Source organism: Pomacea canaliculata, linkage group LG1 (assembly GCF_003073045.1).
Source record: "Pomacea canaliculata isolate SZHN2017 linkage group LG1, ASM307304v1, whole genome shotgun sequence".
In the NCBI taxonomy this organism is placed as follows: Eukaryota; Metazoa; Mollusca; class Gastropoda; order Architaenioglossa; family Ampullariidae; genus Pomacea; species Pomacea canaliculata.
In genome coordinates this window covers 25381965-25398436 of record NC_037590.1, presented here as the reverse complement: position 1 = coordinate 25398436, position 16472 = coordinate 25381965, and the positions used below count along the sequence as shown (strand labels likewise).

The following is a 16472-nucleotide window of genomic DNA, read 5'->3' as shown; positions in this document are numbered from 1 at the left end:
CTGACACACAGGTCAAATCGCTCATTAAACACTTTGCACTGACAGCTAGTTGCGCAGGAAAACAAAAACTAAAAGAACGGAGTGGACAGAACGAGTGGGGGTGGAAGGAAGAAAGAGAGATATCGGTAAGTGAAGACTTTAGACGATTAGAGACCACTACTTTATTGGCATGTCCTCATACACCTGCTTACAGGTGTGCCATAATCAGGATTACAAACGGTTGAGTGAGAAAAAAGAAAATAAAAGGAAGGTAATTATTTTTCTTTACCTGACTTTGCTCTTTGAATTCGTCTGCAGTCTTCGTTAGCTTCGTCATGTCTTCTTCTTTTGTCTTCACTTCCTCAACAAAATCCTGCAAAACAGTGGAAGACAGGCTGCAGAAATGTTTCACGCCATGTTCTTGATTACTTTCTGATGGCTGACTACTAGTTTGTTACATTCAGCATAGTTTTCCACGCAAAATGCAGAAAGCGAAGACCATCGTTAATATTGTACTGCTCCTCACACATAAAGTGCAGTCCAGCTGGAGACCACCTCGGTTAACTTCTCCACATACACAAAGTGCAGTCAGTCCAAGGGATTGCCCATCTCGGTTGACACTCTGCTGCTCCACACGCACAGAATGCAAGCAATCATTCGATCATCTCAGTTAATTTTCTACTGCCAAATAAAATTTTAAAAAAAGGCGACAATCAAAGATCTCGGACCAACGGACAAGCAAGGCCACACAACAAATGAAGGGGTAACCTTCAACACGGAAATCTGAGACACAAGCAAGAGCAGGGTTACCTTGAAGACGACCAGTTGTTCCTCCAGGGAGCTGTGTGATGCCTGCAGGTCCTGCGTGTGCTCGATGGCGGAGTCCAGCCATTGGTCCGTCTCGTCTAGCCGGAAGTAAAATTCTTCCAGTCCCTCGTTGATGCGGACCATTTTGTTTTCTCGGCTTTCAGCTTCATTTAGGGCCTAAACCACCACAGACCAACAACAGGGTTAGCCCTGTCACGACACGTGACTGATAGCAGAGGTGTTTAGCACTGACACGTCACGTTACTGCAGGATCATCATCGTCGTCGTCGTCATTATCATCATCGTGTTGGCATTACTAGAACTGTCCATTTAGCTGACTAAATTGTTTATAACGGTTGCTACAAACGATGGAATATCTAACTTTCCGACGAGTGTCATTTGAAAAAGTGAAAGCTGTTCAGTTTGGGGCTGAGAATCAGACACAGGCAGACACAGGGTGGGCCTTGGTAGCTGTGGAGTGCGACAGACGGTTACAGGTGAAGTTGCAGGGAACGCGAGCAGCAGAGGACAGCAAGCGACATGTGGTGAGTACAGGCGACAGCAGACCGTTGAGAGATATGGAGGGCAGGGTGTTGATGCATGGCGAGAAAAGAATAACAGTGAGAGAAAGTAACAAAGCTAATGACACAGACAATATAATCCTACACAGATGACAATAAATAAAGCTAGGCATATGACAGACAAATAACTAATCTACACAACTAAGAGATAATTGATAAAAGTAAACAACTGAGAGATAAATGACAAATCCAGACAAAGGAGAGGTCAGTTGTCAGGTCAGAAAGTACAGGACACTAACGTTGCCAAAGCGCAGCTTGAGGTCAGCAGCGTTGTACTTGAGCTTCTGTAGCTGCTGTGACGTGTCGCTCTTGTGCTGCCCCCCAGCGGCAATCAGCTCCTCCGCCTGCTGGATGGACGCGACCTCTCCCTCCTTCTGGCTCACCTCTCGCCGCACACCCTACACCACACACACATGTATAACACACACACACACGTGACTCTTGAACACACACACAGAGTTACCAGGACGCACAGGCAGATGCCTGCTTGACACTGCACTGCTTTTATTTCATTACTGACTGCTGTATGGACACCTGCACTCTCCTGCTTGAATGGCGCCAGTCTGTGACGTGCATGCTGCTGACGTCACACAGCCCCTTCTCCTATCGAGGGCTTACCTTACTAGTTAATCAGACTATCCAGAGCGCTACGTTGGCACATACACAGCTACCTGACGACCTGTACAGTTACCTGCTGTTCTTGTTAATCTCCGAGGGCCAGGTGCCAGCACGTCACTTACCAGGTAGACAATGCAAGCAGTCAACTAACCCATGTGTGGGGGTACACATTACTTTCTAGCGATTGGTTGACGTTTAGTGCTAGATGCTATATCCTAGAAAAGGGTGAGCAACACGTTGTTTTTGAGATGCACGCCTACAAAACTCTAATGTACTTGAAGAGATGGGAAAAAAGAAGAAAAAACCACACACAGACACAAACATTGGCACACAGAAATGTTTACATTCAAGGCCTCAGTCAACGGGGGTAGGACCATATGTCAATTAAGCCTACCTGTGTACAAACGTGATGTCACGATTGGAAGTCGTCTGTGATGTTTGTAGGTGTGTATCTTGCGAACGGTATATGTGTGTGTGTGGAGGGGTTATTCATCCAGATTCGGAAATAGCATCCAGCAATCATAGCAGACCATTCGCACCCTACTAGTCGCTCAAGTTTTAGTACTTTAAGTGATGACTTCCTGTCAGCTACCCAGTTATAACCGCTAAGGACGTATTGTTCACCTAGTATCAGGTCATCTTGTAAGGTGCCTCGAGTGCAGGTAAGTAAATTAACCCGACGGGGGCGCCTTCTCTCAAACATTCGAATCTTTGCCCTTTCGCACCAGCGAGCATCAACTAGGCTCTTACAGGGAATCCGTAAGTTGTTTCCCCACGCACTTGAGTTTTCTCTCTCTTTGCTGTCTCACCAGTATCTCCTCTATCCGTTTTTCCATAGCCTCATCTAATCGCTCTCTCCCTCTGTCTACCTGCTCTCCTACCTGTGTCTCATCTATCTGCTCTTTCAGTCGCTGCAGGCGCTGGCTGGGCCTGGCTTGGCGGGCCATGGCCCGCTCTACGTCTGCCAGCCAGTCGGTGTTCTCCTTGACGTCCACCAGAGCCCGCACCACATCATCGTCCTGCGCCAGGTAGATGTCGCCCGTGTCTGGGTCCTGCTTGACCTGCCCACACAGACAAGATTCCCATGCACCCTTAACTGTCCAACGCAGCTAGTAAGATGGCGGTACATCTTAATGTTCACTTCAACTCAACATTTACACTGTTAACACCGACATGTTCAACCATGTAACAGTAACGATGAGACTGTTGTAGTAGTGAGCTTATTATATTCACTTACAGACGAAATGGTTAATGTTATAGACTTTGTATTTGAACGTGCATAATAAAGGCAGAAGTACTGAAGTGAAGTCCACACTCACCTTAGAGCTGAGCGTTAAAAAGCCGTTAGCCAGAGCATCTGGCAGGGACATGCGATAGTCGTTGGGTCCCACGAAGGTGGTGGAGCTAGGGTTGACCTTGCCGAGGTCAATCAACTCTGTGAGACTGGGTGTCGTGTCCAGCAGCTGTTCAGGCTGTATGACTGGGGTGAGAACTCCCCTGGCGATGGCCTCTTCTAGACTCAACAGCTCACCACTGGGTCTCCGAATCTTGCCCAGAAGCGGGTCAAAACGGCCTTGGTCCATCAGAGTGCCGAGACTGGTCACCCCGCTAGTCTCGTCCACGCAGAAGACGAGGTGTGGATTCCACAACCCCTGCCGCCGTGCTGTGGCCACATCCAGGGGCTGGCCGGTTTCTGGATGAAGGGCTTGGCCTGTCCTGGGGTCCAGTTTGCCAGCCTGCAGGGCGTCCTGCAGGGACAACTTGCTGCAGGCGTGAAGTATCGCCAGGGCAGCTTGCGCCTCAACATTGTCTTTCTTGACAGCGGCCTGCAGGGGAACCACCTTTCCTGTCTCTGCATCACAATAAGAGACCGAGGGCATGTCCAGCAGCCCTAGGATCACGCCTTCTTGCACGTTGACCATGCGGCCCGTCGCCGCCAGCTTTATCCCTCGCGTGCTTGTGTCCATGACATCGCGCAGCACACTCAGGGTCTCAGCCGCCTTGGCTAGCCTGGGTCTGGGTTGGTGAGGATGTACCCCTGCTGCTCCGCCTCCTTCACGCTAAGCTCGTGTCCGTTTTCAGTCACGACCACTCTGCCAGTGGTCCGGCTCATTCGACCCGTCTTCAGGGCCTCCTCCATGCTCACGAAGCGGTTAGCAGAAACATCAAAGAAAAATGTAGTGCCAGCATCTATCAGGTTACATTCAATAGCTGTTTCTAAGGAGAGTGTCCTCCCCGTAGAGATGTCTGTCACAAGCCCAGTATCCGGGTCAAATTTACCCTGCTGAATGAGATTACCAATGGAAAATCCTTGGTATGTGTTCAAGATGTCCTTCAGAATAGTCGGCTCTATATACCCACTTGCCGCCGCCTCTTGTATGGGGAGGAGGTTTCCTACCAGGGTATCAAACTGCGCTGCTGCCAGATTGACGATGCCCTTATCAAAAGCTTCTTGAAGAGAAATAGTTCTTCCTGTAGAAACTTCCTTCACTGCCACTCTACTCGGATCCACTCTTTCAAGTAGGTGTTGTAGCAGCTTAGTGTTCGAGTCTTGAACGAGGTCCTCCTGCAGCACGCTGTCAGTGTCTGTGAGCGGCAGGAATCGCTGACGTTGAATCTGCAGCTGTTGGAACGTCAGCACATCGCCTTCATCCTGTCTTTAGCAGGGTCAAAGGGCTTGCCCTTGATTAACCCGCGTCTCAAAGCTTCTTCTATGCCCATGACCTCTCCTGAAACAGCGTCCCTGTAGGTGCCTTTCACAGGGTCCACGAGCCCGGCCTGCAGGGCACGTTTTAAGGAGATGATGTCACCAGATCTGAGGTCAACCACACCTGAGACCTTATGTGACAACTCCAGCCATACCACGGACGTAAAGACGCCCACATCGTCCGAATTCTCCTCGGGTGGCAAGACCTGTTCGGCGATGAGGAAACCGGCCTTGACTGCATCGCCGAGGGACATTTGCTCGCCGGTGAGGGAGTTGCGGAAGGTGGCGGTGTGGGGATTGATGAGGCCGCGCGTCACGGCATCCTTGGTGCTGACCCACTCACCGGACGCCGGATCCACCACGCCGGAGATTGGACACATCAGAGTCTCGAGCTGTGATGTCAGTTTGGCCTCACCACCATCGGGAACATCGAAAGACTCACCACCCGCCTGCGTGCGACAGAAGTCCACCTGCACAAGGCCCTGCTCTATGGCGGCCGGCAGCGACAGGCAGGCGCCCGAGACTGGACTGTGGTACGTGCCGCTGGTCAAATTCAGGATTCCCTGTGGCGGGGAAAAAAAAATTCAGGACAGATTTGTGGAATCATCTTCATTTCACTTTAGCTGTAGAACTGGAGATAATCGCTGGTAAACTGTTTGCCGCTATAGTGTCTGTAGTCGGAATATTCTGTTTTTATTTGATGATGGTAAAATTACTACAAAAATGAGCATCGTTTCCACTTAGAAAGGAGAAAAAAAAAGGTTAAATTTCTTGCAGAAGAACATGCCTCATAATTGTTCGCTTGCGGTTTAGAACTGAGACTACAAGGAGCGTGGACTGTGCAGGCTGCGGGCTACTCACTCTTTGAATAGCTTGGTGCGCGCTTATTTGCCCTTGGCGCGGGTCAAGGACGCCGACGATGACGACGCTGGAGGCTTGTGGCGACGACGATTCCAGGGGACCTGCAGCGTGCTGCAGCGCTCGGCTCTCTGTCCTCGCAGCACCGTGCAGCGGGGTCGCCCCTCCGTCTCGCGGGCCCCGATGTCGCTCGTGAATGTAGATCTGACACTGGACACCGGTCACCTGACTTCGTTTGGTGTTGATGTCAATACTAACGGACGGAAGGGCCCTGTGGTGACAGCATCACACGATGTAAGGAAACTGAAACACTACCTTAAACAAAACAAGGGCCTTAAAATAAAGGAACGTCACAAGGGGAAAATGGGTGCACGTGCCAAGATTAGAGCTGATGTTGATGATGACAGAGTTTTGTCTAATGAATAAACAACACACATGCATGCTGATTGTTGGAGTGGGTGTCTGGTTGAGTGGCAGGCCTCTGAAAGCGATTAAAGGTTTTGATATAGATGTAGAAGTCCTACGTTGACCTGGTAAAGACTGGACGCCATTTGTTGGAAGGGTGTTCATGCTCGTCAACCAAGCATTAATTGTATTAAGTGTACTTACTCCCACGCCATCACATCACCTACTCTCAAGCTCCTAAATAATATTCAGAAAATCAAAGGCAAAAAAAGTTTCGTGGCATATATCACAAAGACAAAATGACCATTGAAGGGAAACAAAGAAAAGTATACTGACTAAAAACACATTGATCACAAATGATGACCGATGGCACAGACTGAATAGTAACTAAACAAAGGGACAAAGATGAGGAAGGAGTGTGAATAACGTGTTTGATAATGATTATTATTGTTAGTAAAATTGTTGTTGCTATTGTCTGTCTGTGGACATATATATATATGTCTCTCTCAGTGTATGTTATGTTAGACCTGACCTCTCGAAATACGCTCTGGACACGTAAGCAGGCGGACAGACGGGGTCGGCCGCTAGGACACTCTCCTCTGTCACGTGCTCTCCCAGCTGTACGCGATACGCATGCGCGTATACCAGGAAGTCCTGTCACAGCGACAGAGTGCTCATGTCAAATAGAATTTGCACACAAAATTAAACAAAACAGAGCAAGAACACCTCTGGCTGCAGTTGAGGCAGTTAAGACAGCTAATACACCACTAATCCTTGTACATCAGTATGGCTTACCTGATAGTCGGTAGCAGCACACTACTTCAGTATGGCTCATCTGACACTCAGTAGTAGCAATTAAACTTCTATGTCAGTAGAAGTACCTCAGTATGGCTCGGAGACAGCAGCACATGGTACAACTAAGTACACCACTACGGCTCATACATCATTAACTGGACTACAGTGGGGCTCACAGACAGCACATAGTACAGCTCCTAGTGATAACACTTTTACAATACTCAGCACACAATTCCACTAATTCTTCAATGATAGCACACAGTATTGCTAATGTAAACTTGCTTTTAGCGGGGATGCTACTCACGGCGAACACTTGATAAGCAGCCATGGTCCCTTCCCACATCTTCACAGTCTGGTTACTAGCGACTCTCGCGCCTATCCACAAAAACAAACAGCAATCTCATGTCATCATTTTGATGACTATTTTATATGAGAAGAAAAAAGTAAATAAATGTTGACAGTATATACAGATAAATAGTCAACATGTCTCACCTGGTTTTACTTGCACCAGCAGTTTTCTGAGCCGCACCACCTCTGTCTTCATGGCGGCGAAGTTGCTGTCGCCGGCCGGCAACGTGCGTAGGATGTCGTTCATCATCTTCATTAGGGCCGCCTTCTGATCACTGGACACTGCTGCAAGCTGTGTAAGATACAGACAGACAGCCAGCAAGCTGTGTGAGATACAGACAGACAGCCTGTAAGCTGTGTGAGATACAGACAGACAGCCTGCAAGCTGTGTGAGATACAGACAGACAGCCAGCAAGCTGTGTAAGATACAGACAGACAGCCTGCAAGCTGTGTGAGATACAGACAGACAGCCAGCAAGCTGTGTAAGATACAGACAGATAGCCTGCAAGCTGTGTAAGACACAGAATAACACCGACCCACCAAATCCTCACCCCCCTCAGTCTTACACACAGAGAGAGAAAGAAAGAAAGAAAGAAAGAAAAAAAAGGCAAAGAGACCAAGGGCAGCATAGATGACCAGAAGAGGCCAGCAGGCGACACATGCACGTGCACGTACCTCTTTCGTCTGCGTGTCCTTGCCGATGATGGAGATGAACTGAACCAGCTGGCTGCCCAGTCGCTGTGCCGTGGTGCTCCAGTGAACTGCCAGCTGACTGCGCACTCTGACAACACACAACCTGACATGCATGACCTCCCGCCTCTCCTTGATGTTACTTGACCACGCCTGACCCCTTGACACTACTTCACAGCTTTGCTGGGTTCAAATGTTGTTTGTGATAACTGGGTAGAGCTTAGTGCAAGATATTATTTCCCAAGTCTGGTTGATTACTTCACCCCCAACCCTCAACACCCAACACACACACATCCGTTCTCGAGATACCTGCCTACAAACATCACCAAACTCTGATAGACCTCAACAGTAGGTCTAATTAACATAATCCCTCCTCTCCCATTGGCTGTTGCCTTAACAACGCCTCCGTGTGCCACCCCAGCGTCTGTGTTGTTAATCTCTTTTTATGCGCATGGTGTTGTTTGAACACGTGCAATAGGAGAAAAAGTTATTAGCAAAATGAATTTGACCGCTTTGGAACTGCAACGACACGTGACTTTTTTGATTGTAGACTGATTGATTAAGCACACCTGACCTCTCCTAAACAGTCAAAACAGTCTCAGTGCTAAGTCACGTGCATTGAGACATGAAGTGCTGTCAAGGAGCTTCGCCAGTCGTCACATACAAACTATTCACCTGTTGGCAGTCACCATACACAAACTATTCACCTGTGGGCAGCTCTAAAGCTCTCGGGATCTGGAGCTGGAATGACAAGAATGATGGATGGCACTTCCGCTTCCTGTCCATCTTTTGTCAGCACCTGCAGCACGTCACCTTAATTATAAGCATTCTGAGCACTAATTATAAGCATTCTGAGCACAAATTATAAGCATTCTGATCACTAATTATAACCATTCTGAACACTAATTATAAGCATTCTGATCACAAATTCATGCATTGACCAACTACTGTATGTGAGCGGTCACCTGTCATCTTCCAAGGACCCGGTTCCTCCTCTCTCTCTCTCTCTCGCACTCTTTGTCGTATGAATGCCACACGAATGTCACATGAGTATTACACTATATTTCTCAATACTAAAAAGGCAAAGCAACTAACGTTGAAGCTCTTTAGTTATTATTATTATTTGGATTGTTATTGTTGCTATTGGTTTTTTTTTTATCTTACTTAGTTGAACTCGCGATATAACTTTTTCACTTCCCCCTTGAAATGACCTCAGGGTTATATAAGGCCTACTCAATATATATTTATGTATAGATATATTGTTATTCAATAACATGCTCCAGTTGGACTTCTCGCCGACACCTCTCTCTCACTGTTACTCCCTCTCCACCTATCGCTCCAGTTCCCATTCTTCTCTTTTCCACACTCTCTCCTCGCTTTCTCTTCGTCACTCGACTTTCTCTCTTGTCTTCCCCCTCTCTCCTGCCGTCCACTTCCCCCCATCTTCACCCTCTACCCCTCACTTCACTTACCCGCCATCGCTCCGGGTCGGAATTGTCCACAATGGTACAGGTGTCGTCTTTCTGTAGCGAGATCTGTAAACAACACAATTTATTTTTCTCTGTATGCATGTCTGCATATAGGTCTGTTAACATATTTATTGAGAGGTGTGGCTCCAGGTCAGGGAACAGAATGTTCTATCAAATAAACTTCCCCCAGTCAGCTCAGCTGTGAAAATGGGTACCTGGCTTCACAGAAGTCTGGGTAAGGTAAGCCAGCGAGGGACAGTGAGCCCCGCCCTCACTAAAGCTGGCCCGGAGAAAAGAGTTTTGTACAGTACAGTGTATATATATACAAAATGATATTGTAGTCTACATTTATTGTAGCTAGTCGCTGACATTAATGTATGTTATCTGACCTGCGTGTCCCACCACTCACCTGTCTGTGGCAATAGTTCACTAGCACCTCCGCCCGCAGGGGTTTGACTGCTGTGCCTTGCTTCCGCAGATGTACGGGGACGACCAGCCGACAACTGTCACACAGCCTCGATACTCGTGCTTCAAGCTGTAGCAGATGACTGAGGATAGCCTGCAACGCGGCAAAGACATCAGGATCATATACATCACAAGTGGTCATCAGCTATACCGTCTGTGACTAACCTCATTATGGAGATTCAATCAAGGATTAGTTTGTGCCAGCTTTATTTGGACTTCTTGCTTGCTTTTATGTGAATATTGCACCTTTATCACCGATTTGTTTGATCAAACGTCCTGCCAATCATTGCGAAGCTCTCTCAGCGACTTTTTGTAAGCGCTTGGAACTCGGGTAGGTAGAAAATCGCTATACAAGTTATTGTTATCATCCGAGTACATCCCAGTCAGTGCAGTCATGTGGATCAAGCCAGCTCGTCATTGCCGTCCATTAACCCATGGTCATGCATGTTGTCACTGCTGACTGTCAATGCTGCCAACCTAACTGCTACATCACGTGTGTGACAGTGTGTGACAATGCTTCATTGACATGTCAGCTACTGTGCCAGTCAATAGTCGGGTAGACCTCAAACCGGTAACCTTACTGATGTCATGTCATGGGTGGGTCTGATTACAAGATGATGTGGCTCACACGAAAGTGGCTGGTCATGACCCAGGGTCCCGTGTCTTCACCGGGGCACGTAAAGGCAGCGAATCCAACCAGTCCAGGTAACTATCCAGGTCTGTCTCCAGGTGTCGGGCATCGTAAAAAAACTGCAGAGCAAAAGGTAAACCTTTAAAATCCGCGGCACTGAAAGTGAAATAGCCAGATTGTAAATTATGAACAACTGTTTCCTGCAAGACTTCGTGCAGCAGCACAAGTGGGCTAATTAGACAACTCACTACTTCTTGGTGAGATCCAAAGACCGAGTTTGTCAACGGCAGTGTGAGATAATGTTGCAAAGGATAATGATCATTGAGTGAATCAGCAAGCAAAGCAAGCTTAGTCAACTGCATTTGATAGCATTTACCGCCTCACCTGCTGATAGCGGGCTGCGTTGTGCAGGTGAATGGTGAGACATGAGGTCAGCTCCGACAACCACTTCCAGCTCTTACCATGGCCTCCACGCAATCCTGTCAACACACACACATACACACTGCACAGTCGTGGTCTGGGTTAACAAAGGAAAGCCAGTATGCGAGGCCATGAAGGAATTGGGTGATGTCAGGGGAAGTGAACTCACGGTGTGCATGCGGGAGGCAGCCTGGTGGTGATGGCGGTACACAGACCGGAAGACCTCTGGGCGCTGAGCCAGGTAGATGGCGCGCGTCTCGAAGTCATCCTGAACGTACTGCACACACAATGAGGAGACAGTGCACAATCACAATGAACAGTAGTATAAACACACCTAACCCCAAAACACACACACATTCTCAAACACATGGACAGCAAAAACGATAGAAAACAAGTGTTGCTGCCTGATGACAGGCCATTGTGCCGTGCTAGCCAAGATGGCCTCTGTCACTGTATTGTGAAGCAGCCAGTCTCCTGACAGTGAGAAGTCTTCATGCCTCTAATATCCATCGTTATGACTAACTATGAAGGCTGTTTGTCTCTATACACCATTACTGCTAATCACAATTACATAATTGGTGATATACACCGTTACTACTAGTCGTCATGACACTAGCTCTGTGATGTACACCAGTACTACTAACCGTCAGAGAACTCTCTAGCTCAGTGATGTAGAGGATGCTCTCCAGGCCTCTTTTTCGCTGTAGGTGAAGGTCCTAGTGAAAAAAACATGAAGTAAATCAAATGTTTATCAATAAAATTTCAAGCAATAACAATATACCAGCTGCGGCTAAATCCTTTATATAAAAATAACCATGAAAAACTCAAGGATATAATGCTCGTGATGTTTTAAACGAAAAGATAAAACGAATTCAGAAGAAAGTACTTTTCTGCAGCCAGAAGTGATGTGAGCGGACTAGAACCTCGCACCACTTGCTTGTCATGAGACTCACCTTCACCGGCATTGGCCGAACGTTGCTGACGTGCACGGTGTACAAACGTTCGCTACTAGAGGCTATTCTTAGCACAAGGACAGTTTAGCTATAGCTCCACTGTAACGTGACTCGGGTAACACTCCCACATTCTCATGCTGCCTGTCAACCCTGAACCGCTGCTTATGCGCATTATAATAAATGAATAAAACATCCTCAGTTTTAGCGAAGTCTGCAGTTAACAGCTATTTAGTTATGTACTATCTTGAATTCACCAAAACTCACGACAGGTTAAAAAAAAAAAAAATGGGGAAAAAGCCGACGACGAGTAGCGCAAACATGGCCTCAGTAGAGCAAGCAAAACCTTTCTTCGTCTTCGCATGTTTGCTCTCTCTCTCACTGGGTTCTCAACAATATTCTAAAACGTACTTTTCACATTATGTTACATCTTCACAGTAAAAGCAAAATAAAAAAGCAAATTTTAATATGTCATACTGTAAGCTTGACCAGAGATGCTTAATATTGAAAACTTCAATTGTAATTTATTTTTTTTTTATTGTTATGCAAAGCTCTAGGATAGTAGTTGACAAACTGAACAATCCTACAAACATCACTGTGCACACTCACCTCTGTGATGTCATGCTCTTCCTCCGCTGTCATCCATTCTCGTGTGTGACTCTGCACCATAGCAACAACTAATTACAATCTAATTACACAAACAAAGGGGAATAAAGTAAATAAAACATCGTTCTCTCCCTCCTCCACACACACACATAATATACGCGACATAAGACATGATACACAAAGTAAGTTGAAGCATAATGATAACAATTATGAGCCTGAGCCAACATAGTCTAACGAATATTGTGTGTGTGTACCTTTGTGTATGTGTGCGTGTATCTAGGAGACTGGGAGTGAAGAGAGGCAGAAGCGCAGTTTTACCATAAATGGCTTTGTTAGGTTAGTTTATTATATAGGACACTGCTTCTATCAAGATTTAATTTTAAAGGGATGTGAAAAGGAAGAGGAAATCGAATACAACTCCTGGTCATCTGTGGAAAGATCGGCAATTAGTATGTCATCTGAGACGACATCTAAGCCGAGGGCTCTATGTTCCTCACAAGCGCCATTGCAACTGCCCCTAGGTGTGTACTCTCAATATGTAAGGAAGTTTAAATGCTAGTGGATTTTTCTTGCATACGTGGTCTAACTAACATAGATATTACTTATTAGTACCTTTGTTTTGCCTAAGTCTTTAAGTTGTTGTTCGACATTTCGGATTAGTTCTCTTTCTTCTCGGAGCTCATCCAGAGCCTGCTGAATGGCGATGTTGTTATTCTCAAAGTTCGAGTTGCAAATCTTCACCTGCAACATAAGATTGTGAGACATCATGGAGTGGTGCAACGGTGAGAGTCGGTGTTGTAGGGAGGGGAGGAAATTATGTACACTGCGTACTGGTGTTGCGTGGGGTCAAAGTGTCACTAGAGGCCAAGATTGACAGGTGCGTCAGGTATGATGACAATGCTCAGAAAGGCAGAGTTCAAGTAATAATCTGCCCTCGCCTGCTCTCTTCACACGGCAGAACCTTCACCGAGGTCAACAAGTGCAGCACTACAGCTGGCCCATAATTTTATCTCATTGTCATTGAGTACAATTACGGGCTCCATAGCATGCATCATCCTCATCATCAAATTGGAAGTTGTAACACGATGAAGAACGTATGATTGACCAGTAAATGCGAGAGAAAGAAATAGTAACCTGGAAAACTTGTTACGCACTACTAATGACAGCATCCACAAAGATTTGACAATGAATTAAACTACTGCAGCATTTTATTAAAACTGAAAGATGCAACACACCAAAAAAAAACAAAAAAAAAAAAACTTGATGACGATTGAGCGAACAGTCTCATCATCATCGGACTCGCCGTGAATATGTCTATCTGTCTGTCTGTGTGTTTAGCATGGACTGTCATCTTCAATGCAATGCAATCAAAAGGTCTGAGTCATTCACTAAGGATGTCGATGAGAGAGGGCGTCAACTCTCTGATGTGGGACATGCGACATTCTCGTGTGTGCACACAAACACACATTCTTACTCACTGTAGCATACACACACACATTCTTACTGCAGCACACACACACACGTCTCAGGACGTACGACTGACTGCGTCGCGTGCAGGCAGTTAACAACCTCGACAGCCTGTCCCTGACAATACATTGATGACAACGATTTCCACTACAACGTCCTCATCGCTTGATGTGTGCGATCCGGCGACAGACCCAGCGCTCGCTGCACACATTCTTTGACCTCATTCGTGGCTGACTACACACTGACAGTATGTGACACCTGACACACCTGTTTACTGAAGCTGCTGCGCGGTGAGCAAGTCGTTAGTAAAACATGGACTGCTTCTTACCTTCTGTTCTCTCAGCGTCGCCAGGCATTGGTCAAACGAAGCAGGCTTCTGTGGTGCCGCCATGGCTACCTGAGAGAGAGAATCGGGATCAGATGAGAGTTAGTCATTCCGCCTCTTCCAACACACACACACCTCTGCACATGCGTATTCAGACCTCAGCCCGCCGCTTCCGTATCCGCACGGCAGGTGAGGGACAGGTAACTGACACGAAGGTGGCGCAGTGTCATTAATGATGTATTCTCTGCTGATGAGGGTCGCCTGCTCCTGTGTTCTGTCGAGAGTATAACTGATGCTCACAATACGTGTGTGTAGAGAATACGTTGTACACAATATGTGTGTGTGTGTGTAGAGAATTGTAGCAACTGTCGTCTCGGACTGTATCAGCAGCCATTGACTCGTGAAGACTGTATTTTGAAAGATGGAATCGAATCGCTGCACTATACCAGCTCAGCGAGTTTACAGTATGTTTTATATTTATATACACAAACCGTGCTTTACGTTAAAGAATAGGAACGCCCCTCACACATATTCATACACATGTGTATGTATGTATTTATGTATGTATGTATTTATTTGTAGACGTGTGTGTGTGTCACTCACAAAATAACAGATTAATTTCGTAATTGATCAAACAAAACCGTGAATTAACACATTTTCCTAGTGAAATTTTAGTGAGCATATCACAGTACGCCTTAGGACTTGTGTCGGTGAAGATAGTCAAACTGTACATGTACCACTCGGCCTGTGTGCAATACTAACTTAGGTACAATATGTTTGTATAAAATGCTAAGGTAGCAGCAGTATGCCTGTTTATTATACCCTGTCTTTTGACACGTATAAATGGCCACGATACATAGAAAAAATATCTAGCTATTATGACTGATAAAAAAATACCGAGGTCACCATAAAAGTGAGACTTTAGTCCTAACCGTCAGCAACGGCGTATAGTGATCTGACAGTGTCTGTGCTATAAACCCTCGTGAGTACTCGAGTCTGTTTATTGTCTAGTTAATTGTTTTTGTAAAGCGGATTTACGGTGGGAAAATTTACTACATACATCTACTGATTATATCTACCATAGAAGTCTACTATAATCTGTTATAGAAGTCTACTACACACATTTACTGGTCAGGACTCTGACTTTCTGCTGCGAGCTCCTGCAGCTGTGATGTGATTGTCTACTTTCAGTACAGTGTGTGGGGCCATTAGCTGCGGTGATTGGGGTTTAGGTAGTCCGCAGCTTAAATATTTATTGATAATGCATAAATTACAGGTTGACCTTTAATGCGAGTTTCCCCGCTCCGTATTCTGTCGATGACATCCAGCTTTTGCTCAACATCATATGAAGCGTGCTTTATGTTTATTACTCATGGTGTAAACATATTTAAAACTAATACGATGTTTCGCTATACATTCAGAAACTGAAGTGATTTATGTTGGGCTTGTGACTCATATTTATACAATTTCAAGTTTTATCAGATTATCGACTTAAAAATAAAATTGCGGCCTCCATAACGCTGACACTCAGCGTGGATAAAACAGATTAATATTTGAATTTCATTGTAAGTTATTTTATTGTTTATTGATAAATAAAAGACTATTAGTCTATAAATACCTCCTTGAAGTTATAAACCAGCATTTAAATATTTTAATCCGCGATAGTGCATAGAATGTCAATCACGGACATTCAAAATGCCCAAATGCCGGCTGTCAACACCTTTCTCCAGTGTTTTAGAGGACATGTCCACATATCCAGGTCCGTAAGAGCCGAATTGTCTCAACAAAAAAAAAAAGGGATCCAAGCATTTTGCGCAGCTTAAGCGAAATCCCAGATTACTGGACCGGTGCTTAATGGCCCGACACTGTATTGCCTCATCTGAGTCAGGCTTGTAGGTGTGCGGTGTCGGTGATGTTCCTTCACGATGTTTACAACACTTATTCTGGACTCAAGCTCCTGCCAACAAAATACTTAACTCATTCATCCGACCTACCATGTCAGCCTTGTTCAACGACTTTTTGCACCTTGCATGCTCACATATCTTTATGACTGTTTCAAACCCTGACACTGTGCAAGTGTCGAAGTAAGTGCTTTACAAGTATATGCTGACTGTCCCTTGTCTAGTGATATGTCTATGCTACTGTCACGCCCAGCTTACCATTTGACTTGCTTTGCCCTTTATGTCGAATCATAACCATTTCATTTATAAACATCTATGTTGTATTCAGCTCCCACTTCGTTACCAGGTCACAAAACAATATAGCAATATAAGTTATCGTGTTTTGTTGTCCCTCTTTTTGTCTCTCTCAGAAATAAACAAACATCGCCATATTCTACTTATTTGTAATGT

At 45.8% G+C, this 16472-nt stretch overlaps 1 protein-coding gene across 1 annotated transcript in view; it reads right to left on the bottom strand.

Annotated features, from left to right (window-relative positions):
• Positions 1–14621, bottom strand: part of LOC112560769 (microtubule-actin cross-linking factor 1, isoforms 1/2/3/5-like) — a 48403-nt gene extending 33782 nt beyond the window's left edge. The window contains 22 exon segments of the mRNA XM_025232830.1: positions 269–352; positions 790–963; positions 1607–1765; positions 2735–3046; positions 3305–4003; positions 4006–4617; positions 4620–5255; positions 5554–5821; positions 6488–6609; positions 7055–7125; positions 7243–7390; positions 7774–7879; positions 8496–8587; positions 9261–9323; positions 9667–9816; positions 10392–10492; positions 10799–10832; positions 10943–11050; positions 11418–11489; positions 12333–12383; positions 12942–13070; positions 14125–14621. Of these exon segments, the coding sequence (XP_025088615.1) occupies positions 269–352; positions 790–963; positions 1607–1765; positions 2735–3046; positions 3305–4003; positions 4006–4617; positions 4620–5255; positions 5554–5821; positions 6488–6609; positions 7055–7125; positions 7243–7390; positions 7774–7879; positions 8496–8587; positions 9261–9323; positions 9667–9816; positions 10392–10492; positions 10799–10832; positions 10943–11050; positions 11418–11489; positions 12333–12383; positions 12942–13070; positions 14125–14187 (4254 nt within the window). The 5' untranslated portion in view covers positions 14188–14621.
• Between the last annotated feature and the right edge of the window lie 1851 nt (positions 14622–16472).